At 38.0% G+C, this 26,783-nt stretch overlaps 1 protein-coding gene across 1 annotated transcript in view; it reads left to right on the top strand.

The window, feature by feature from the left end:
* LOC121323312 (sodium/potassium/calcium exchanger 2-like) overlaps positions 1-26,783 on the top strand; it is a 138,878-nt gene that overhangs the window by 45,237 nt on the left and 66,858 nt on the right. The window contains exons 3-4 of the mRNA XM_041264342.1: positions 11,381-11,413; positions 16,478-16,586. Coding sequence (XP_041120276.1) covers positions 11,381-11,413; positions 16,478-16,586 — 142 coding nt within the window. The remainder of the gene's footprint in view (positions 1-11,380; positions 11,414-16,477; positions 16,587-26,783) is intronic.

The following is a 26,783-nucleotide window of genomic DNA, read 5'->3' as shown; positions in this document are numbered from 1 at the left end:
CCTCAAGGACACCGAAAGGTGTTCAGGGAGGTCTTTTACCAGCGATGCCTGGTAGACTGACAGGAGGCTGGCCACTTTGGACAGTCTGACTGCCTCTGTAGCCGCTGCGTAGCCCTTTTTTAAATGAACCTCCGTGATCCTGCACTGTCGATTAGAACATGCAGGGTCCTTAGTTAGGCCCGAGAGGGTCGGTGTTTTGACCAGGGCCGCGAAGGCGACATCGACTGGTGGAAAAGACGCCAGTCCCGCCTCACTTGCTCCCAGCATGGCAAACGTGGAAGCTTTCCGCGAGGTTGCCGGTGAAGAAGCTGGGGCCCCCCAGGTGGATTGCACCTCCTTAATAAAGTCCGGGAAGGCTGGAAGCGTCCTGGGCTGCGGAGATCGCACAGAGGGGGACTCAAACAGTGACCGCCGGGGTGGTTCTATGGCTGGCCACTCAACCCCTAGGTGGCGAGTTGCTCGCTCCACAAGTGACCACAAGGGGTCGTTCGTGTCCAACACCTCCGATTCAGTGTCCAGCTCAGAATTGTGAGAGGTTAGTTCGGCTTCCAAACTATCCTCCTCAGTGGGAGGCTCACTTTCTGACGCGTCTCTAGAGATTGCATCTGCATCCCAAGCCCCTTGGGGTTGCTGGATGACCGGGGCGGGCAGAGCCGGTTGGGCGGTTGTTAACCCAATCTGAGCGTCGGTGGTTTGTGGTGCCCTGTTAGTCAGTGACATGAGCAGTGATTGCTGACCCATCATCACCTCCATGAACTGGGACATCTTAGATGTCAGCTCTGCCACGTCTGACCTATCCTTGTGGCATCTGTCCCAGTGAGGGGAACTAGAGCGCCCCCTATGACGGAGTGAAATGGAGAGAGACCGCGACCGGCGAGGGCGTTCCCTGCGAGAGGATGGGCTTCGGCGTCGGATAGGCGGGCTACAGGAGCGTTCCCGAGCACGTCTATGCTCTGGAGATCTGCACTGAGCGCAGAATATGGTAGTGTAGCTACCGAAGACAACGACCACGCGGTGGGGTGAACACAAGCCACGGGTGGTAGTTTTGAGTGACTGCGAGTAGCAGTCTAACTCCGGGTCTGGCGCGGGGCGAGACCGAGGCTGCAAGAAATCCGTGGCCTTACAGGCGCACAACGTGTCCTCTAAATTCTATTCAATGCCTGTTAGGGAGAATAGACAGCACAAAAAAAAAAAAAACAACAAAAATATAGATAAAAATATAAATATATATATCTATCTATATATATATATATATATATATATATATATATATAATATATTAATATAGATAGACGAAGGTCCAACGCGGAAAGAACGCTATGCAGGAGCAAAGCGTGAAAGGAAATATAATATATATATATATATATATATATATATATATATATATATATATATATATATATATATATATATATATATAAGCTTAAGGAGCGAACACTGAAATCAACTCAGAGAAGGGGCAGTAGCCAGCTTCTTAAGCTCAAGGCTGTTAAGTACAATCAGTGAAAATAAATCTCACAGAGAGAACTTACGTGCTCAGACTCCTACGAAGGCTGAAGGCAAAAGAGGATGAGAGTCTCCGCGCGCTGCGTATTGTAAGTTCCCAGGGGGGCGGGCTTACACGTCAGCTCACGCGGAGGCCTATCAGCCTATCTGACGGCAATGTCCCATACGTTGATGGTTATTTTCGAATTGAAAGGGAACTTGTTGTGGTACAGTAAGCTGCATTTTGGAGATGGATGGAGGGCAATATGGGACAGTTTGTCTTTTATGTCTTTGAAATATTCTGTAATAGTAGACTGACTAATGCAGCCCAAGGGCATGTAGCAGAAGATTCTAAGTTTTTTAATTTGGTGATAACACACATATGAAGCTACACAGAATTACCAAACAACCCTTCCAAAACTTTCCTAGTTCTCATTCTCACTAGTCTGGTAAAGCAGTGCTCATGCACGTTTTCGTAATGAGACAACGAATTAGGCGTCCATTGTTTAGCTTAAAAAGCCTTGGTCTGACAAAAATACTGTCACTTTAATTCATTTGCATGGTAATAGTGCTCAACCATGCTAAGCTGTGCTTTAAAGTGCCTTTAATATGGTTTTGCAAAATATTATTATGCATTAAATGTAAATTATTGCATTTCTGTTATGCCACATCCAAACATAAAATTTACTTGCAGTTTGAGGGTAGGGCCTGGGATACATAATTTGTGATCCATTTGATGTCGCACAAATGGAGTCTGTTGGTAAAGTGCAATTTTGCTTCAGATTACACTAACTTTTATTGCAAGTTTCCAAGTTAGATGAAATAGTTAGCAGAAATGGCTTTGAACTCTGTTACCCAAATGACATTTTAAAGCTGTTATGTTTGTTTATTCTAGCCATAGGGGCTCTATTCTGATGAAATGATGCAGTCACAAACACAGTGGTTAAAGTCAATAGCGTCTGCCCCGCAGGGAGTGGCTTCTCCAAAAGTGTGATTCTGATCAAAATAAAAACACCAGCGCAAGACAGCGCCCAGCCATTCTGAGTAGAATCAATGCCAATCTGAGGCTCGACTAGTGTTCGAAAGGGAGTCTTTTTTTTTTACGCACCACACTTGCTCTCCGCTTCACAGCACTGTTTCAAAATGATTATGCCAGAGAATATGTTCTTGTGTGAGTATATATTTATGTTAAACATTTTCCTTCATATAAAGCTACAGATTTTTATTTATTTATTTTTTCAAAATAGGCAGTGTTAATCACGGGTATATCAAACTGTACAACAGAGCAAGTGTAGTAGTAAATAACTTATGAATAGCAGGTTGACGCTCAGGACTGATGAAAACTTTATGCTAATGAGGTAATCGTTAACCTTTCTCTCAATTCGTTAAAAACATGCTTTCTTAGATGAAAATCATTGGGGCTTAACGACACATCTGAATGATCTCTTATGAATAGTAACTGCCGTTAAATAGACGGCAATGGGTGAAATCCGATCGTGTGCTCCTGCTTTCTCATTTCGACAGGTGTTAACCCTTTATGAATAGACCGTGTAATCATTACACTACACATCGTTTGTTTAATAAAGACACATCTCTTTTTCAATTTAGCAAATAACAAGGCAGAATTAGCAAAAAAAAAACTGTTGGGAGGATTAATTATACGTTTACAGTAAAAGGGGCGTTATTTAAATTACAATTGGATGTTACACAGCACTGAACCAGTGTAGAGCAACGAGTCAGTCAACACGGCTTTTTTTGTATCAAAGTGTTTCATTTTTTTATCGTTGTTGTAATGCCTGCAATAACAGGTCTTTTCAAAACACTTGAATTTGTAGACTGAACTACAGTGTTGGTAAAAGACTGTAAATGTGATGGTCTTGCAAAAGCGCTGGACATTTGTTTTCTGAACTGTTGTAATATAATTATTATTTTAATGCCAGCAATCATCCAAGCAATGTTTATAAACATTATGACATGTAAGTGTCTTCGGGTGCTTTACTTACTATTACAGCAACAACAGTCTAATTGAAAAACCTTGGTTTTAATACAAGAAAGAAAGAAAGAAAGAAAGAAAGAAAGAAAGAAAGAAAGAAAGAAAGAAAGAAAATTGTGGTAATATTTATTAATTTAGTTATTTTAACTATTAACATTATATTTATGTTCAAATGTCATGTTTATTTGTCAATAAACTGATAAAAAAAAAAAAGTGTAGAAAAAACAGAATAGGTCATTTTTGAAAAACGGAATTTGCTATTCCCCAGAATGGAAAATCAGTAACCCTACTTAAACTACTCTTAACTGCAAAAATTGAGTCTGTGTTCATTTAAAATGCTTATGCTTTTTTATACAATCTGAATTTAGGATTCTGACTTGGTCTGCCTGTTTTAATATTTCAAAAAGAATAAAACATACATATAGTAGGGATTAGTTCTAAGTGCATGCTTTGGAAATGTTTCAAATGATTTCTTGATTCTGTAAAAAGATCCCGTGGACTATACAATATTGCTGGTGTTCCTTGAGGCTTCATTTTGATTGACCCGTAATAGCTTATTCTTCAATCTGAATAAAACTTTAATCCTTCTTCAGGGTATAATACTTTGAGGTCACACTTATGTAGGTCTCCTATTTACTTTGATTCTATTTAAATTGCAGTGGGTAAACTACATTGAACATGTAAAATGTAAAAGCCTAAGGTTTGCAAATGATAGTTGAGTTGTAAGAAACTTGCGTAGTTACAGGGAAAGTGGTTCTTTTCAGTGGGAGCGAACTGTGGTTCTAAAGAGTTTATGGTCACACTTTTTTTAAGTGGTACTTTTCTTAGTTTATTAACTGGTAAAAACTAGATTACCAACACATAAACAAATATTGTTCATTTTTAGTCAATGCTTAGTTGATATGTACTATAATAATGTAATGAGCCCATAAAAAAGGTCAGCTAAAACTGCTCAGCAAACATCAGAACCTTACTTGGTGGTTAGAGGCCAGATTTCTGGTAAGCCTAGCTAATAATTTGAAAATGCAGTATAGAGTTTTGAACTGTTTTATGTGCTTTTTCAATAATAAATATGATTTGCAATAGTGATACCTGCCTGCAAAATAGCAAGCTTAATCGATTATGGGTCCAGTTCCTAAAACAAATAAACACATTGGACTTCTCTATGGACTGTGTGAATCTATTTTCTAATTGGCTGCACAAGCACAGTTTTCCAAAAGGAAAACAAATGTGTACATTCCTTCAACAACCCCAAAGCATATTTAATTTTCAGTTCAGTGGAGGTAAAGGGAGGTGGGTCACATGACATTTGTACTGCCTCTCTCATGAGACAACTGTCTTTCATTTAACCTTCAGCAATAAGATCAGTAAGCATAAAAGCATGCTCTGATTTTTAATCTGTGTGTCAAAGTCTGAGTTAATCTTGGTGGACAAAGTCCCCTGAGAGTGGCTTGGGGGATATAATTTCCTATAGCTGCACAATGGTAAAGCTGAACCTGAAAGATCCAAGAACTTGCTCTGTTGTAATCGTTACCAGATATAGCTCTAATAAGGCTCAATTACTGATCCCATGTGTTTGGTCATGTGTGGCCACTAAGCACAGGTCCTTGCTGGCACGGGTTGCATCCTCTAGCATTTGCTGAAGGGAGCTGTAACACAGAGCAACTTTCTGCAGATAACACCCTCTTATGCTGGAAACATTACATAAGGTTTTGAAAGAACAAGAAAATCAGAGATCAAGGCTTACAGAAACCTTCTGAATGTACCCCCTGCTGAGTGCTCTTTTGATTGGTTTGCTTGGGATTTATTTTTTCTTTCATTTCTTTTCTTCCAGATAACGGCTAGGGATTATGTGAGAGTCTTGCATTCAGATTTCAAGGTTAATCATAACCAGGGATTATGTGAGAGTGTTGCATTCAGATGCCAAGGTTAATCCTAACTAGAGATTCTATGAGAGTGTTGCATTCAGAGATTTCAAGGTTAATCATAACTAGGGATTCTGTCAGTGTTGCATTCAGAGATTCCAAGGTTAACCAGAACTAGAGATTCTATGAGAGTGTTGCATTCAGAGATTCCAAGGTTAATCATAACTAGAGATTCTATGAGAGTGTTGCATTTGGAGATTTCAAGGTTAATCATAACTAGGGCTTCTGTTTTTCAGTTATTATATATTTCATTTTTCGGTGCTTATTTTTAGCTGTTGTCGAGTAAATCTGTTTTTTCGGGGCTTTCACTTTTTATATACTGTATGAAATTACTATTTTCAGTTACTTTCCAAAATTCTTGGGTGTTTTTTTCTGTCACATATGTATTAACTCATCAGTACTTCATGTACTTTCCTTTGCTGTCTTCCACAAGGAAATCCTTATGGTCACAGGGATATTCCTCTGGGGGCTTTGAGGAGGTTTCAAGGGGTCCTCCAAAAATAAATCAGAGACTGTGTTGTTTTCCCTGCATAGTTATGACACTCTGAAACCTATTAGCTTCAGCATGTCATAAGCATGTGCAGAAATTAACACATTCTCAGGTTACGGAACACGTTCTTGGGTTACACATGCTGTAATAGAGCTATTTCAGCAGGAGCATGACAGATTACAAAACAGAGGAAACATCATTGGAAACACACACAATAAATACATTATTAGTTCGACCATCAGCATAAAATCTATGTTAAAAATCACACACAATTATAAAATATAATTGTAAAGGAAATGTTTAGAGAGCAGAAGGCCAGGGAATATACCAATGTCAAATGACACTGTCAAACAACTGATCGTTTTTATGTCAGAAGACTAGTTTCACAGTGCATTGATCGACGGCGTGACAATGATTTTGCTATACAACTCGATGAATCCACAGGCATTTCTAAAATGATTTGACTTATTCACCTATGTTCGGTATGTGTGGAATAAGGGAATAAAGGAAGACTTTTTGTTTTGCAAGGAGCTCAAGACAACAACAAAGTCAGATGATATTTTCGAACTGAAAGATGATTTTATGACATCAGCAGAAATCAGCTGGACTAATTGCATTGGGGTCTGCACTGATGGAGCCGCAGCAATGACCAGAAAGCATTCTGGTGTTGTGCAAAAAATAAAAGCTGTTGCACTTCGCGGAATTTGGACACATTGCATTTTACACCAAGAGGTGCTTGCTGCGAAAGATATTGAACCAGATTCTTCACAGTGTTCTGAACACAGCGGTAGCACTCGTTAATTTGCTTAAATCCAGAGTAACAGACTCCAGGTGTTTTGCTGCACTTTGTGAGGAAGTGGGCACAGAGCACCAATCATTGCTCATGCATACTGAGGTGAGGTGGCTATCTCGAGGCAGAATGTGGTTCCCGCTCTGCTCACTCCACTGAATCTGCTCTCCTGTCTGTCACTAACTCGCTAAACTCTGCCTGTGCTGCCTCTCTCACCTCTGTCCTAATTCTCCTTAATCTCTCTGCTACCTGGGAATCTCCGGCACTGCTCTGGCCTGGTTCTTCTCCTACCTCTCTGACCGCACCTACAAAGTAGTCTGGCGTGGCTCAACCTCCACACCTTGCCCTTTATCATGACATTAGAAATGCGTGTAGCAAAGGAGAAACCATACTAATGGGGGATTTCAACTTCCCCCATATAAAATGGGAAAACCCAGTGGGTAGCATGAAGGATGAAATTGAAATGGTAGAAATGAAAAATGACTGCTTCCTAACACAATTTGTCAAGGCACCGACTAGAGGGGAGGCATGCCTTGATTTAGTCTTTTCAAATAACGAAGACAGAATAACTAAAACAGAGGTCAGAGAACCACTGGCAAACTCAGACCACAACATGGTCTCATTTGAAGTGTTTTTTAAAACCCCAAAAGTAATGACTAAAGCTAAGGTTTACAATTTTAGAAAAGCAAACTATGAAGGTGTGAAACAGAGACTAACAGAAGTAGATTGGAGTAAAATAGAGAAAACATCCACAGAAGAAGGATGGTTGTTCTTCAAAAATGTAGTACTAGAGGCGCAAAACAATTACATCCCTAAAGTAGACAAATCTAAATGTAAAACTAAATTGCCAAAATGGTTTAATAGATCAATTAAAAAAAAATATTCAGCAAAAAAAGGCACTTTACAGAGCATTAAAAAAGGACCAAAAAGAAAGTACGCAGAAAGAGTACACGGAACTGCAAATGCAAGTCAAAAAGGAAGTTAGAAAGGCCAAGAGAGAAATAGAAATGAACATTGCTAAGGGAGCTAAAACCAATTCCAAAATGTTTTTCCAATATTACAACAGCAAGAGAACATTCAAAGAGGAGATTAAATGTTTAAGAGATACAAATGGCAAAATCATAGATGAAGAAAAAAAATAGCAAATATATTAAATGATTACTTTTCACAAGTTTTTACAAAGGAAGATACTGACAACATGCCCCACATGTCATCCAGTTCCTATCCAGTTTTAAATAACTTTAGCATAACTGAGGCAGAAGTGTTAAAGGGACTAGGAGCTCTTAAAATAAACAAATCCCCTGGGCCGGATGAGATCCTCCCAGTAGTACTCAAAGAAATGAAAGAAGTAATTTACAAACCGCTAACCAAGATCATGCAGCAGTCTCTTGACACAGAGGTGGTACCGACAGACTGGAAAATTGCAAACGTAATACCGATCCACAAAAAGGGAAACAAAACTGAACCAGGTAACTACAGACCAGTAAGCCTGACTTCTATTATATGCAAACTTATGGAAACTATAATAAGATCCAAAATGGAAAATTACCTATATGGTAACAGGGTCCTGGGAGACAGTCAACATGGTTTTAGGAAAGGGAGATCGTGTCTAACTAACTTGCTTGATTTTTTTGAGGATGCAACATCGATAATGGATAATTGCAAAGCATATGACATGGTTTATTTAGATTTCCAGAAAGCTTTTGACAAAGTCCTGCACAAAAGATTAATTCTCAAACTGAACGCAGTTGGGATTCAAGGAAACACATGTACATGGATTAGGGAGTGGTTAACATGTAGAAAACAGAAAGTACTGATTAGAGGAAAAACCTCAGAATGGAGTGTGGTAACCAGTGGTGTACCACAGGGATCAGTATTAGGTCCTCTGCTATTCCTAATCTACATTAATGATTTAGATTCTGGTATAGTAAGCAAACTTGTTAAATTTGCAGACGACACAAAAGTAGGAGGAGTGGCAAACACTTTTGTAGCAGCAAAGGTCATTCAAAATGATCTAGACAAGATTCAGAACTGGGCAGGACACATGGCAAATGACATTTAATAGAGAAAAGTGTAAGGTACTGCACGCAGGAAATAAAAATGTACATTATAAATATCATATGGGAGATACTGAAATTGGAGAAGGAATCTATGAAAAAGACCTAGGAGTTTTTGTTGACTCAGAAATGTCTTCATCTAGACAATGTGGGGAAGCTATAAAAAAGGCCAACAAGGTGCTCGGATACATTGTGAAAAGTGTCGAATTTAAATCAAGGCTAGTAAAGTTAAAACTGTACAATGCACTAGTAAGACCTCATCTTGAATATTGTGTGCAGTTCTGGTCACCTCGCTATAAAAAAGATATTGCTGCTCTAGAAAGAGTGCAAAGAAGAGCGACCAGAATTATTCCGGGCTTAAAAGGCATGTCATATGCAGACAGGCTAAAAGAATTGAATCTGTTCAGTCTTGAACAAAGAAGACTACGTAGCGACCTAATTCAAGCATTCAAAATTCTAAAAGGTATTGACAGTGTCGATGGTACTGTCCCTCCTGGCAGGCCTACCTGCATCCGCCACCTGTCTGCTCCAGCTCATCCAGAACTCTGCTGCTCGCCTGGTGTTCTCTATGCCTTGCATCTCCCCTGCTACTCCACTGCTCTGCTGACTCCACTGGCTCCTGATCACCGCTTGCATCCAGTTCAAGACTCTTGTACATGCCTACCGATGCCTTGACCAGACAGCACCCAGTTACCTCCAGACCCTCCCTACACCCCCACCCAAACTCTCCGCTCCGCCTGCACTAGAAGACTGGCTGTGCCTCCTCTACACTCCCCTGCCTCCAGAGCCCGCTCCCGTTCCTTCTCCACCCTCGCCTCCTCAAGACACATCTATTCAGACAACACCTGTAAAATTCAACTCTACCTCTGGACAGTGAAGCACTCTGTGTTTAATGCACTTTAACTTGCACTTATCTGCTCCCTATTTTACTGCATTTAATCATGCACTTCATCCAATCTGTAGTACTTTGTATTTCATTTGCACTCATATCTAACCCTGATGTATGTATCAACACTTATCTGCTCTTGAACTGCCCCGAGATCAAATTGTATATATATATATATATATATATATATATATATATATATATATATATATATATATATATATATATATATATATATATTTATACACACACACAGTCAAACCTGCTCATGTGACCATCTTTACTGAGCGACCACCTGGTTTAAGTGACCACTTTAAATTCCTCCTAATGATATTCGTGCTTTTATTTAACTGTATTAAGCGACCACCTGTCTAACGGGACCAGTCACCACAATTCTCTTACCCAGCAATGGACTTAAACCTGTAATAAGCACCCTTACACAGGACTATTGTTATAAGAAAAATATAGTTTTAAATGGTACGTCCTAAATTCAAAGGAATACGGTAACCGTCTTTTATGCGTAATCAATAAAACAATAACGCTGTCTTGTAAAGGAAGGGAGAAAACTTGGAAAAACAGGTCCTCCCTAGATGACAGAATTAACGTTCTTAGACTTGTAAAGATAGTAAGTGGCAGAAAAACTGCTGAAAAATTTGGCACTAGAAAGACGCAGCTACAGCATTTTGAAACGGAAAGAACTAGGGCTTCATGTTTTAGATTTCTATTTTTGTTCACGTGACTGTGTTTTGAGACGATTCAATTTTAAACTGTTAACTAATAAACAAAATCACTTCTTTTTACCTTGGTGTCCTGATTGACTTGCTGATTCTGTTTCACCTTCTTCATTATTCGAACACAAGAGCAAGCAATGACATTAATCATTTCCCCCAGATGCTACTTTAACTTGCATTTCGTTCTCGCACTTGCCTGGGAACTAGCTAGCTTCCAATGTGTCTGTTTCATGTTGTGTTGTTCTTCCCCACTAATTTAACAGAATGTTCTCATAATTAGGATGCGGCGACTTAAAGGCAAACAATTAAAAGGAAAATAAACACAGAAAAATTCAATCCATACTTATAAGAGTATGAAGACAGTGTGTGTGGTAATTGAAAAATAGACATAGGCATTTAAAACATGTTGTGTGACCTGAGATAGGCAAGCAGTGACTACTTTCACAAAATAATTTGTTTTATAAATGCATTAGCTAATGTAAATTAATGTTATTAAATTGCATACTTCCTTTTGTTCATGTTACATCTCCAGGCTTTTACAGTGTATGTAAGACATACATAATTACAGAAAGGCATCTCAGAAAAAAAGTTATGGGCCCTCTTTTAAGAGGCCACTACTATTAGACTGCCCCTTGAGTGGTCTCTTAATACATGTTAACAATAACACCATCTTGGAAATATACCTTGCCTGCCCCGGCCTTCCCTCCCTTACCCTTCCCCAAGCCAGTGAGCATTGTGGAAACCAACGGCTGGGATCAACCTCTATATTGTTGTATGCCACATGCAAATGCACACAGTAATTACAATGTTATATTCAGCTGTCTTTTAAAGGGTTAGGTATCTTTCAGGGAATTAACATTTAATGTTTGTTTCATGTTAACATATCATGTCTGATACTGTACTGTCTTGTTTTCTTTTTTGATGTTACTTGTCAACTGGCTCTATTTCTTTTGTGTTGTTTTTTTTAACTGTATTGCATGCTTTACATCATTGTCTTTTTTTCCCTCTCTCTGCTCTGCAAAGGCTGATCCAATTGACGATGAGAACAAACTGATGGTAGGGGCCAACTGCAGTTCACTTATTTGTGTAGTCTGTACTCTATATGTTTTCATAGTCTACCTTAAGCGTTTTTCTGTTTGTGTTCCCTTACTGTTCTAGATTTAACCCCTAACCTGTTACATTTAAGAGGTAGCGCTTAAACAAATGGGAGTTTCATTCGTCACAAAACATATTTGCCATTCAACCAGTAATTTAATTTTCCTTTTTTGAAGAACATTTTACAAGCAAAATCCTATTGTACCGTAATGGATATGATGATTGAATTGATTCATTCAGTGGTAACGGAAAGATATCACTCCACAAAATTGCTACAGATCATTCAAATCAAAACTCACAGCTCTTTATCATCCCTATCATCAGCTCTTAACACCACCAGGTTGCACAGACAGATACTCTAGCTGCTGGAGACTCTTGGCAGTTATGTTGCTAACAGCTGTTGTTTGTATTTAGCTGCCTTTTCCTTTTTCCTGTAAGGCTTAAAGCTGGTTAATTCGGAACATATTGCAGCAGAAGAAGGCTAACTTTACCAGTACTGGAACACACACACACACACATGTGTGTATATATATATATATATATATATATATATATATATATATATATATATATATATATATATATATATATAGTACTGTGCAAAAGTTTTAGGCAGGTGTGAAAAAATGCTGTAAAGTAAGATTGCTTTAAAAAATAGACATGTTAATAGATTATATTTATCAACTAACTAAATGCAAAGTGAGTGAACAGAAGAAAAATCTAAATCAAATCCATATTTGGTGTGACCACCCTTTGCCTTCAAAACAGCATATAGTCAGGTGTATGATTAAACAATTATACCAAACAGGTGCTAATGATCATCAATTCAATATGTAGGTTGAAACACAATCATTAACTGAAACAGAAACAGCTGTGTAGGAGGAATGCAACTGTGTGAGGAACAGACAAACTCAGCTAACAAGGTGAGGTTGCTGAAGACAGTTTACTGTCAAAAGTCATACACCATGGCAAGACTGAGCACAGCAACAAGACACAAGGTAGTTTTACTGCATCAGCAAGGTCTCTCCAAAGCAGAAATTTCAAGGCAGACAGGGGTTTCCAGATGTGCTGTCCAAGCTCTTTTGAAGAAGCACAAAGAAATGGGCAACATTGAGGACTGTAGACTCAGTGGTCGGCCAAGGAAACTTACTGCAGCAGATGAAAGACACATCATGCTTACTTCCCTTCGCAACTGGAAGATGTCCAGCAGTGCCATCAGTTCAGAATTGGCAGAAAATAGTGGGACCCTGGTACACCCATCTACTGTCCGGAGAAGTCTGGTCAGAAGTGTCCTTCTTGGAAGACTTGTGGCCAAAAAGCCATACCTCTGACGTGGAAACAAGGCCAAGCGACTCAACTATGCACGAAGACACAGGAACTGGGGTGCAGAAAAATGGCAGCAGGTGCTCTGGACTGATGAGTCAAAATTTGAATAATGATAATGAATATTTGGCTGTAGCAGAAGGCAGTTTGTTCGCCGAAGGGCTGGAGAGCGGTACACGAATGAGTGTCTGCAGGCAACAGTGAAGCATGGTGGAGGTTCCTTGCAAGTTTGGGGCTGCATTTCTGCAAATGGAGTTGGGGATTTGGTCAGAATTAATGGTCTCCTCAATGCTGAGAAGTACAGGCAGATACTTATCCATCATGCAATACCATCAGGGAGGCATCTGATTGGCCCCAAATTTATTCTGCAGCATGACCCCAGTCATTAAGAACTATCTTTAGCGTAAAGAAGAACAAGGAGTCCTGGAAGTGATGGTACGGCCCCCACAGAGCCCTGATCTCAACGTCATCGAGTCTGTCTGGGATTACATGAAGAGAGAGATGCAACTGAGGCTGCCTAAATCCACAGAAGAACTGTGATTAGTTCTCCAAGATGTTTGGGAGGCAAAGGGTGGTCACACCAAATACTGATTGGATGTAGATTTTTCTTCTGTTTACTCACTTTGCATTTTGTTAATTGATAAATATAAACTATTAAAATGTCTATTTTTGACAGCATTCTTACTTTACAGCATTTTTTTCACACCTGCCTAAAACTTTTGCAAAGTACTGTGTGTGTATATATATATAGTGAACTCCAAAAGTATTTGGACAGTGACCCATTTTTTTTATTGTTTTGGCTCAGTATTCCAGCACTTTGGATTTGAAATGATACAATGACTATGGGGTTAAAGTGCAGACTGTTGGCTTTAATTTAAGGGTATTTTCATCCATATCGAATGAACCGTTTATAAATTACAACACATTTTGTACATAGTCCCCCCATTTTAGGGTACCAAAAGTTTGGACAATTGGCTTCACAGCTGTTTCTTATTAGGCAGGTGTGTTTGTATCGTTTGTGCATGCACAAGAGAGCTGTCAATGTCTAGACTTGATTCTAGCCTTTGCATTTGCCTTTGGAGTCTGTTGCTGGTGTCTGACAACATGAGGACCAAAGAAGTGTCAAACTGGCCATAATGAGGCAACAAATCTGAATAAATCAATCAGAGACATATCGAAAACATTAGGCGTGCCAAAATCAACTGTTTGCTACATCATTAAAAAGAAAGAAAGCACTGGTGAGCTCAGCAATGGCAAACGACCTGGTAGACCATGGAAGACCACTACAGTGGATGACCAAAGAATACTTTCAATGTTGAAGAAAAAAACCCTAACAACAGTCCAACAGATCAGGAACAGTCTCCAGGAGGTAGGCATAGATGTGTCAAAGACTACCATACGCTGAAGAGTACACCAGCAGAACTTCAGAGGGTACAGCACAAGATGCAAACCACTAATAAGCCTCAAGAACAGAACGGCCAGGTCACAGTTTGCTAAAAAGTACCTAAAAGAGCCTGTAGAGTTCTGGAACAAAGTCTTATGGACAGAAGAGATGAAGATTAACTTGTACCAGAGTGATGGAAAGAGGAAAGTGTGGAGAAAAAAAAGGAACTGCCCATGATCCAAAGTATACCACCTCATCTGTGAAACCTGGTGGAGGTAGTGTTATGGCTTGGACATGTATGGCTGCAACTGGAACTGGCTCACTTGTCTTCATTGATGATGTGACTGCTGACAGCAGCAGCAGGATGAATTCTGAAGTGTACAGAAACATCTTGTTTGCTCAGATACAACCAAATGCCTCCAAACTCATTGGACGGCGCTTCATCATGCAGCAGGACAATGATCCCAAACACACTGCCATTGCAACCAAGGAGTTTTTCAGGGCCAAAAAGTGGAAAATTCTTGACTGGCCAAGTCAATCACCCGATCTGAATCCAATTGAGCATGCATTTCACATGGTAAAGACAAGACTGAAGGCAAAAAGTCCCAGAATCAAGCAGGAACTGAAGATGGCTGCAGTGCAGAGCATCACCAGGGCAGATACCCAACGTCTGGTGATGTCTATGTGTTGCAGACTTCAGGCAATCATTGCATGCAAAGGATATGCGAACAAGTAGTAAACATGACTATTGTGCATAATGTTAATCTGTCCAAATACTTTTGGTACCCTAAAATAGGGGGACTATGTACAAAATGTGCTGTAATTTCTAAATGGTTCATCTGATATGGATCAAAATACCCTCAAATTAAAGCTGCACTTTAACTGTACTTTAACCCCAATCATCATTGGGTCATTTCAAATCCTTTCAAAAGTGCTGGAATACAGAGCCAAAACAACAAAATATGTGTCACTGTCCAAATACTTTTAGAGTTCACTGTATATTTATATATATTACAACAGTCAACTTATGTGTTTAAATCCAGGCACATTTTCAGCTGTTTTGCTTGACTTTCTCATGTTTCTGTGTCAATTTGATTTTAATTTAATATTTCTAATATTCCTTCCCTAAAACCTCTAGCTACAACACATGAGGTGCTTATACACCAACCTCGTTATAATGCCCCTCGCTATAGTGCGGATTCGGATATGTCGCGGTCCTGGAAATGACTCCCCATTTTTACAGTCTAACTGCGCATGCCTTAGCTACACGATACACAGACAATTTCACTTAGAATTACTGTTCTTTTTATTTTGTACTGCACATCACAAACTAAAATATACAGATCAATTAAAAACAAAGCGTTAATATCGTACTGTTATCATATGCACACACATTGCACAATAACACAAAGCAAATGAAATATCTACATGCTGAAGCAGTTTTTTAAGCAATGCACTAGCGTCACAGGGCAGTGATGTCAGCTTTCTAGCAACACCCTCCTATGTTGGGAATGGATTCTTTCAATGCAGCGGTTTGGGCATGTGAGAAAGGAGAAAAAGATTCATGAAATTAATTGGAGACTTAAATTGATGAGAAGTAATTATCCTCCGCAGTATGAATTAAAACAATGTGCTGCTTTTTATACGAAAAATGAGAAAAAACGTGTTGCGTAGGGGATTTATATTGGACCCTGACACCCCCGATAAAATGAGGGAGTGGTTGTACAGCATTTTTTATTAGCCTATTTGTTTTTCTTGGGGGCTCTCGCTATATCGCAGCCCTTGATATCTAGCAGATTTATATTGGGCCCGACACCCGCGATATATCGAGTGGGTGGTGTGTGTCCAAAGGGATTCTGGGAACTTGTATTTATTTGTTGCTTATTATAAACCTTACAGATTATCTCAGCCAATCAGGTTCTGAAATGAACTGTCATTATTTTGCAGATCAATGCCCTCTAAAGGCTAACAGGAATATTGAAACTTTTTTAAACGGCAACATTAATTTCAAGTAGCCTAGCGATCCAGTCCAAAATATCATTCTGAAAGCAGTTTATGATAGCAATAATATCTTTCGTAGCAGCCATTATCTACAGAAAATACCTTGTCTTTCGTTAAATGCATTCAGACTCAGCGCAGCTAGCAGTCAACTATCCAGTTACAGTATGTAGCCGTTACTTCTCCACTTCACTCCGTTGAAGTGGAGAAGAAAATATCCCACTGAATGAATCATCAACAATGGAACAGTATGTAGCAATGTTTTTCAAAGGAGCATGCAGTAGTAATCCACATTGATCTGTTTTTTCTTTTGCACGCAGCTCAAACCACGTCTCCAGAGAGGTGGAAGTTCTGCATCGCTGCACAACAGCCTGATGAGGAACAGCATTTTCCAGCTGATGATTCACACTTTAGATCCTCTCGCTGAAGGTAGGTGTCTCACACAGGGAAAATACAATGTGATAAAATCGATCCCCAGAGCATCTTGAACTGAAAGATCTGTTTGTTTGGTTTTTACGAGACTGGCTGCTTTTCAGTGCAGACAAGTGCTTTTATTTACCTTTCAGCACAAAGTGATGCAAATGTTGGTCCAAAAATAATATTTTTAAAGCTTTAGAAAGGGACCAAAAACCCACATTTTAAGTTTCCTAATCACTCTTCTGCATCATATTTGATGTTGCCACCTGCCAGTGAATATGGGGGGAGTAATGTAGGGACCTACTAATACCTGCTTTATGTGTGAGGAGGCATGGTAATTAAATTGACTATGGACAGTAATTGCATATGAACTACCATGATTTGATTTTATATTCATCAGCTCATATTTAATTAAAATTAAGTTAACAATGAATTAAACACCGAACGCATGTGATGAGCGTGGTTGGACAAATCATATAGTGCCTGTTTTATTCAACCGGCATTTTTTTGCAGACAAACTGAAGGTACAGGATTCCCTAAAAAATGTTGTCGTTTGGTAGCCATTCCTAACTTATTGCTTGTATTGTCTATTATTTCTAGTTTAATTTTTAAATATATATGAGTGGATATATATGCTGAGATGAAGCTACTACCTTAAATGCATACAAGAATGTCATTTAATCAAATGTTACCATTATTAAATTCTTTGCTGGCAGAGTTGGGCATGTTAATGAAAAAAGTAACTTATTACAGTAGAACCTCATTTATCTGCACCCTGTAAACACATTTTGCTTCACTGAAACAAAAGACTTGATGGACTTTGTCAAGGTTTAAAAGAACGACTTGCAGCAGTGAATTGTTTAAAAAAAAGCTGTTATGAAAAGAAAAAAAAACACTTCTGTTGGTATGTATTTTGTTGAAATGTAAAACAAATTGAAATTACACAGCAGGTTTGTTAAAAAAAAAATAGATTTTTGGTTTGAAATCCCAGAAAACTAGCAACACTTACTACCATTATTTAATATTGATGCATGGAATAAATTAGCGATAATACCTTGTGATATTTCTAGCTGCCAGCCATAAGACTTAGTTTACAGGAAAATTGAGAGCTCTGATGGGCTGAATAGCTTATTCCCATAATAAAATGTCTATTGATCTTGTAGCTATAACAGTAAACAGGGGTTGGAGATGTATCGCACTTTGAAAAGATTTTGCTAGGAGTATCACTGTCAAAGTACATATTAACACATATGACTTTGCTGAAGCATCTTTCAATTGTATACATAAAGGAGTGAAAAATTTAAAAAGCAACTGTAGGAGGCTTGATGCTCCAGTGGTTAAAGAAAGGGGCTTGTTACCAGGATGTTCTTGGTTCAATCCCACCCACTGTCTCACTGTGTGTGATCCTGAGCAAGTCACTTAACCTCCTTGTGCTCTGTCCTTCAGATTAGACATAAAACCAAGGTCCTATTGTAAGTGACTCAGCAGCAGCAGTTGTAATGCATAGTTCACACCCAAGTCTCTGTAAGCCGCTTTGGATAAAAGCATCTGCTAAATAATAAGAATAATACATACATAAAAAGCCTTTTTATAACAGAATAGCGAGCGTTAGTTTGAAAAAATCATTAAATCATTTAATGTAATAGATACATATTATATTATTCATCAATTAAACTGTAGTATTTTTTGTATGCATGCAATTTGAGTTACTCAAAGTGTACATTAAGTCGAACTATTTTAAACTTTTGTTTTGTTTATAAATCTAAATAGTCCTTGCATCGCATCAAAATGTACCTGTTGGGATCACGATATTTTTTAATTAAATTTAAGCCAGTTAGCCTGATTGTGTGCATGCATGCAAGGAGCCAGATAAAAACTAAACTAAAACCTTGGTGCCAATAAAGCTTGTCTGAAAACTGCTGTGTTCAGGGTAAATAAATAGCAGTTACATTTTTTACTTAAGCATTGATGGTACTGCCGTAAGGCGTGTTGTTATGCTTCCGGTTTGCAGCATGTGGTGCTGCTTGCTACTGCTGACTGCTGACACTACTGTTGCATCTGTGTGCATCTGTAAAATACAATAAAGATAAGTATTTTACAACTGAACTGAAGTGCACTTTAAAAAAAAGAAAAGACCACCAATGTAGGTGTATAACAGAGAAAAGGTAACAAGACCAACTTGTTTATTTTTTGCATAAAGTAACTGCAATATTGTTACTTGCATTAAAAATCTAACGCATTATATTAACTCATTATTGACAAAAATAATATTATTGCAGTAACATGTTACCCCAACTCTGTTTGCTGGTATATATTCTCCATAAGTATAACTATTTGATTTGAACAATACAAGTAATGAAGCTGGGTGAAATGTGAATTGCGAGTGGCAGGGTTTTAGATTTATATTCCCAATAGTTTGAGAAGTAGAACCAGTAGCAATGCTGTGTTTTTATTCATGCACTATTTCCTTCAGAAATGCCTGGAAGCTTTCAGAATTATAGGGGTAATGAATTCATTGCTCACTGTTGCTGCACTAATCTACTGTATGGTGAATATTTTCGGAACTAATCCAAGTATGGACCCAAGCCAATGGGCAATGCAGTTGAAGGGAAGCAATATATTTCCTGCCTTGTAGTTTTTAAAGGCTTCCAGCAGCCTTAATGGAAAGAGGGAATATAATTATATTTGAATTATAAACACTGTATGCAGACCTAGAAGCTCAGAAGAAACAGCATCCTTCAATCACATTTTGTTTTACAGTCAAATATAATTCTGTCTTAGTACATGCTCAAAGCAGTATTACAAAATGGAGTTACAAACTGAAGGGGGATATCAAATTGTTTCTTGTCTCAGGCAGAAATTGTTCAAAGATAACAATGTACTTTGTAAAGGAGATTTTAGCTGTTGTACCAAAAGGAGATTTTAACTGTTGTGTTATGCCCATCTTTCCCCTTCGAAACCATCAGTTTTTTCACAGTTTTCCCCCTTTAACCAATTTTTAAGCCCTCTGCTACTAATTCTGGGAAACACCATCTAGATAATATATATATATATTAGAATATATATATACATTAATATATATATATATATATATATATATATATATATATATATATATACCGGCAGGGGGATTTATGGAAATCTAGATAATTTTTACAAAATAGAGGCATGTAATTTTGCGTGTCTCAATATAATGCGATCAGTATTTTACTAGAAGGCACAGTTTGATGATACACTACCAATTATCATTTTAGCATGTTAATTCCAATGGAACGATTTGGAAAACGAAAACCATGGCTGTCTTGTGCACATCATTGTTGTCTGAGAGGGATACTTACATTTGTGAATCAGTATGTTGTGTGTGTCATCATAAGTTAATTCTTATGACGGGATTATAATGTTGGGATAACTGGAAACCAGTGATATACCGGTACATTAGCACAAGAGCAAATGGTATAGGTCTTATATATCACTGTTATCTTTATTACTGTATTCTTATTGTTGTTTGATTTATCGTCTGTCAAGGCCCTTCTCGTTTTGTTAAAAGGTCTCGCCATTGGCTCGTTTTAACTGCAGTAGGCGTGCCGTACCTGACAGTAAAACGCTCTTCTTTGGGTTCTACTGTTTAAATAATGCACCCATGTTTCTGAAGAATGTTTAAAAATATATGCGAAATGAATTAATATATGTTCACATATGTTTTACAAATGGATCTCTAAATTATTTATAACTATTACACCTTCACAGTGTATATGTGTGTCAGTATAGACATGCATGCTAAAATGTCCACTTCCCCTACAGCTACAACAAAGACTTGTTTACAGTGGAAAACTTGCCATGTTGTTGTACTTCAATGGGGAAAAGCACATTTCTTTCCACCGATTTCCAACCATTTTGCAATATTATACCATTAACTTCCACAGAGAAAAATATAAATATGTACAACACAAGCAAGAGGGTGACAAAAAGCCACAATAACTGTATCCAAAACTGCAAATTCCACTGGGTTGGCTGTCACAAAGCTTGATTCTGAAGCCATTTAGTTTTTCTACTTCTAAAGAAATAGTGAAATTGAATTGTCTTCATGCAGTATATGTTAGAAATAAATCTAAAGTCATACATTTTAAAATGAGACAAAACTCCTGAAAACTATTCACTAATAAAAAGATGACAATATTTAATCAAGAAATGCCAAAGAAACTAAAATTCAATGGTAAACATTTAGACTCAAAGGGCCTCATTTACTAAAGGTTCTTATGCGATAACACGCGTGTTATCCAAGGATAAGGCGTGTGCTAGATAATCCCGTATTTATCAAAAGCATGACTTAACACATAAGACGTGAGTTAGCACACACACCTTAAAAATAACACAATGGGTACATTAGCATCTGCTGAATATGCAAAATGCAAGGTGATGTATTCAAATTAAGTGGCATGAGAGCACTAATGAGGCTAATGATACTCAGACAATATTTACTAAACTTTTCTAACCATGAATTACACCTTAAATCTCATGCTAGATAGCACTGATGGAAAGCAGGTGTTTTACGAGCCAAGATCTGTCTAGCTGTCTGTCAGCACAAGGTAGAGGTATATGTATGTACGATATTACTCATCCGAAACTCTGTAAATAAGACAACATTTTTAATAAATGTGTTTATATACAAAACACACATACCAGCTGACTGTGTAAAATAAATAAATAAATAAAAGCAACTTTTGAAAAGAAATGCATCTATATACAGGTATATTATGATTAAATAAAACTGTACAAACAAAATAAGTAACAAGACATTAAAAATACATGTGTTTATGTAGCCTATAGACATAAAAAGCATGCAAAAGCTTACTATGCAAACGAGAAAAATGCATATCTGCATTTGTACAGACATAATTGAAACACGGTGATAAAAATAAATAAAGGAAATTGGGTTTACAATCACAACATAATATCAAAGAAGGAAGTGTTCTCCTAAAACACATACCTGTATACAGTGCACTTTTTTTTCTCCACACGATTTGGGCACAGCTATACCATTGCATGTGTCGGCTGGCACTGGGGTCGATATCTTCTGTATACCTGCTTTTACCTCTGTACAAATAATTATGTACCTTCACAGCATAACCAATTTGCATTTTTCTGTACACAATGATTCTTTGTCTAGCTACAACAGATTATACTTTGGTAATTAGTAGAACAGGTGAAGTGCAGTGAAACAGACAACAAAGTACGGATGAAATGATTTGTTTAGATTTATAATCCAATGGTCTGTTGACCAAGCAGAAAATAACAACTTGTTTATAATACACAACCATGTGTATTGCACTGTAATGAAAAAGGGTAGCAGTCCCGTAAATAATAAGCACAGTACTAAACACACAAATAGACACACATGATCACAAGTCCAAAGTGAGTGCTCTTCGTGCATGTGGTGAAGCACAATACAGTTGGTGAACAAGTGGTGAAATCTTGTCCTGGTTTTAGTGCTGGCCATGAGTGGTATCTCCAGATCGTGTTAGCCATCTAGTCTAGGTGAACAAATAACAATGAACAGCTATTAGACAGACAAACAAAACACTCACGGTTCCCTCAAATAATACACAGGTCCTTTCGGTTTCAGCGTAACCATAATAAGGAACAGATCACTTACTACGTCCCCTATTTATATTGTCAACCATGACCCCTTGGTTAACTAGCAAAGCCACTCCTCCAATCCGCGGATGCCACGCCGTTAACCTTCCGGGTCAATGGTTTAGTGTACCGTAGCTCCGCCCCTTTTCTAGATGGCTGACTTCCACCGAACCCTAAGAATAAATTGTCGGGCCAACTAGTCCAAGGTACTCTGTTCCCTTTACACAGTGCTTTTAATGCTCTCTAAGCCTGGTATTTGTTTTTAGCTGTTGTCTAAATTGCTATTTCAGGTTGTTTTTTTTACTCCATTTTATCTGTGTGATTCTGCTTGACATCCACACTGTTTAGAATTCACATCCTAGCCTTTTATTTAATGTATTACACCTATATTTAATGTTTTGCATTGTTTTTTAATGTTGTATTTAATGTACTATGCCCTGTATTTCACTGTATTTTATGTGTTATGCATTGTTCATCACTATCTTATAAAGCGCTTTGTGATGGTGGTCCACTATGAAAGGTGCTACATAAAATAAATATTGATTGATTGATTGATTGATTGAGTAGATGGGTGCTGCCACCAAGGGACAATTCAATTAAATATCAAGTTATATGAAAAAAAAAGAAAGATGTAAAAATGAAGAACTTACTTTATGCAACTGTTCTAACATTATCAAAGAACTAAGTGCCTACAATTAAAACATTGCATAGCATTCTTTCTATTTTAAGTGGATGTGTTAAATCTTAAAAGAAGAGGTTGTGACAAAAGACTCTTTCCTACTGAGTTTGTGCAGAAATAATTTAAAACGACAATATAAATACATGTTTTTTCTACATAACAGTACATTTTTAAAATAGGTTAAACGATATGAAAAGGCAAACAAAGAAATCATAAGTTTAAAAGGAATTGGATTACCTGTGGAGATTGTGCTTCAGTATTAAAACAATGTGGTTGTTTTCAGTCTGTTTTTTGCTTGTCATTCAGTTTGAGAACATCTGTGGTGGATGTACCTCCCTTTGGGGCTTGATGCAGCATTTTCACATTTTAAAGCAACGTCTGCAGTTTTAGCGTTTCTTTGTCTTATCACAGTTAGTTTGCAAACCAGAATACAATCCCTGTTGGGACACCATTGCTGTATCAGCATCACAAAGTCCCCGGTTCCCACCCCCACCTCTACAGCACAGCAATGCCTTCCTCATCCCTGGGGTTCCATTTCTCCCTTGAAAAGACTACAACTGTCTTAAAATGGACTGCCTTTTTCTACACAGTGACCTTACTTCCATTATCAGCAGCCTATGCCAACTACTTAGAAACTGCTACTTTACACAAGCTCTCAACTCTGGAATATGCCAATGGGTGGTTATTTTAACTGAGCTGTAAGTGTGGTCAAATCATGCTAAATACTCCTTTGAAAACTGGATGCATTTTAGAGTTTCGCTTTCTGTAAAGGTGCTCAGTATCAAGTGTGTGTGTAATTACATGTTTTTTTGTTTTTTGCTAGCCATGTATTTTGCGACCTCAGCCAGAAACCAGGCCCCTAATGAGGAAAGGCTACTATATTAACCCACTACTCCACATAGATACCAGCTTTTTTTTTTTTTTTTTTTTTTAACCCAGTGTGATTTTTTACAACAAACTATCCTTCAGGTAAACAAGAGCTGGTAAAAATATACGTCATTTCAATAAGTGAAAATGCAATTACAGTCTATGGCTGGGCTGTGGCTGTCATAATTTAGTGCAGTTACAGATTAATTAGTGTTTGAGTCCTCTTCTGAAAAATGATGGTACACTTCAGTAGGATTTAGCATGTGAAACAGCTAACTTACCCAGCATCTGTTTTCTTTCCTTTCTCTCTATTTTCTTTCTTTTCTCAGAGTTTGCTGATTCTGGTGAGTTAATAATCTCTGCTCTATAACTATAATGTCTGACCAATCTCCCGCTGCCCTCAGCCCCCAGCCCCCATTTTCCGGATTTGATTCTTGCATGAACGTTTGAGCAGTTAAGTTACCTTTTGGAATCTTAATCCATTACAACAGTTTTCCTTCACTGAACATGCCCCTTTCTTTTCTTATTGTTTCTTATTGTCTTGCAAACCAACATTCTTTTCAAGAGAAATGAAGTTAAGGAAAACAGCGTGTGGGTATGGCACATATGTATGTATGTATGTATGTGTGACCTGACCAGTTTGTGATATGTTTGGGTTTTGAATTACTTTGCATTTTATGTTTACGTCACATTTATACAACATGTAATAGTTATATCACTTGATATCCTTAAATTGTAGCAGCAAGCAAGTTAGCTCTTTTCTTAGTTTAAAAAAAAAATGTAATGATAAAATATATATGATTAAATATAATTTAAATTTAAGGATAAAGGAATTAATTTAATCTATAGCCTCTAGATTTTTGCAGAAATGTGTAAAACTGATGTATGGTGCATATGTCTACATGTCAATGTAGTCACAAGCATACAATCATAAAAAAAAAAAAAAAAAAACATAGCATACAACCTTATATACAGTGGCTTACAAAAGTATTCAGACCCCTGACCAATTCTCTCATATTACTGAATTACAAATGGTACATTGAAATTTCGTTCTGTTCGATATTTTATTTTAAAACACTTAAACTCAAAATCAATTATTGTAAGGTGACATTGGTTTTATGTTGGGAAATATTTTTAAGAAAAATAAAAAACTGAAATATCTTGCTTGCATAAGTATTCAACCCCCACACATTAATATTTGGTAGAGCCACCTTTCGCTGCAATAACAGCTTTAAGTCTTTTGGGGTAAGTATGTATCAGCTTTGCACACAGTGTCGGAGTGATTTTGGTCCATTCTTCTTGGCAGATTTGCTCCAGGTTGTTCAGGTTGGTTGGACGACGTTTGTGGACCGCAATTTTCAAATAGTGCCACAGATTCTCAATGGGATTGAGATCAGGACTTTGACTGGGCCACTGTAGGACATTCACCTTTTTGTTCTTGAGCCACTCCAATGTTGCTTTGGCCTTGTGCTTGGGATCATTGTCCTGCTGAAAGGTGAATTTCCTCCCAAGCTTCAGTTTTTTAATGGACTGAAGCAGATTCTCTTGCAGTATTTTCCTGTATTTTGCTCCATCCATTCTTCCTTCAGTTGTAACAAGATGCCCAGTCCCTGCTGATGAGAAGCATCCCCACAGCATGATGCTGCCACCACCGTACTTCACTATAGGGATGGTGTGTCTTGAGGCATGGGCAGTGTTAGGTTTGCGCCACACATAGCGCTTTGAGTTTTGGCCAAAAAGCTCTATCTTGGTCTCATCTGACCACAAAGCCTTTTCCCACATCGCAGCTGGGTCACTCTCATGCTTTCTGGCAAACTCCAGACGCGCTTTCAGATGGTACTTTTTGAGTAACGGCTTCTTTCTTGCCACCCTCCCATACAGGCCAGTGTTATGCAAAGCTCTTGATATGGTTGACTGGTGCACCATTACTCCACTCCCAGCCACTGAACTCTGTAGCTCCTTCAAAGTGATTGTTGGCCTCTCTGTGGCTTCTCTCACAAGTCTCCTTCTTGTCTGAGTGCTGAGTTTTGAGGGACGGCCTTTTCTTGGCAGTGCCTGGATGGTGTGATGCTGCTTCCACGTACTGATTATTGATCCAACTGTGCTCACTGGGATATCCAAATACTTGGATATTATTTTGTACCCTTTCCCTAATCTATGCATTTGTATTACTTTATCTCTAACTTCTGTAGAATGCTCTTTGGTGTTCATTTTCCTTCAGATTCACAGCCTTATCAATGATCCTTCAACAGTGGGGTTTTTATCCAGAAAATGTGACAGCAACTTTAATGGTTCACAGGTGGAGGCCAATGGTAAGGTAATTGTGTCCTTGTTAGGGCAATTTCTTTCATCGGTGCAAACTGGGAGCTTCCACAGCACAGGGTTTGAATACTTATGCAAGAAAGATATTTCAGTTTTTTTTTTTTTTTTTTAAATATTTCCCAACATAAAACCAATGTCACCTTACAATAATTGATTCTGAGTTTCAGTGTTTAAAAATAAAATATCAAACAGAACGAAATTTCAATGTACCATTTGTAATTCAGTAGTATGAGAGAATTGGTCAGGGGTCTGAATACTTTTGCAAGCCACTGTATATAACACACTCGTCAAGAAAAACAAAACATTATTGTAAGACTGAAGTAATACATCTGTAGTTACATGTACTAGTATACAGTATATGTAGTATACTACTAAAAGTACAATTTTTTGCTAGCCTTCAAAACAAGCCATTCCCAATGGCATTCTCTGTAGGAAAAAAGCTAGTATTGAAGTAATTGCTCGTGAGAAATAGGTGCTCATCATTCAGCCAATCACACCTGTTCTGTAATCTGGTGCAGCTTTGTTTAGTACTGTTTCTTGACCCTCAAGTTGTAACACGAGGCAACTTGTACTGGCAACTGATGTATCAAAACAGTTCCTGGCAACAAAGTTGATTCAACTTTTATGCAACACCAGGCAACATCCAGGGGCAACTTTTTTAGGAATCTTAAGAGATGAACCAATAATATTTAAAGTAAGTTTGGAGT

The sequence above is a fragment of the Polyodon spathula genome, chromosome 1 (assembly GCF_017654505.1).
Source record: "Polyodon spathula isolate WHYD16114869_AA chromosome 1, ASM1765450v1, whole genome shotgun sequence".
Classification (NCBI taxonomy): domain Eukaryota; kingdom Metazoa; phylum Chordata; class Actinopteri; order Acipenseriformes; family Polyodontidae; genus Polyodon; species Polyodon spathula.
The sequence above is the reverse complement of the archived record's forward strand: the minus strand, read 5'-3'. Positions and strand labels throughout refer to the sequence as shown.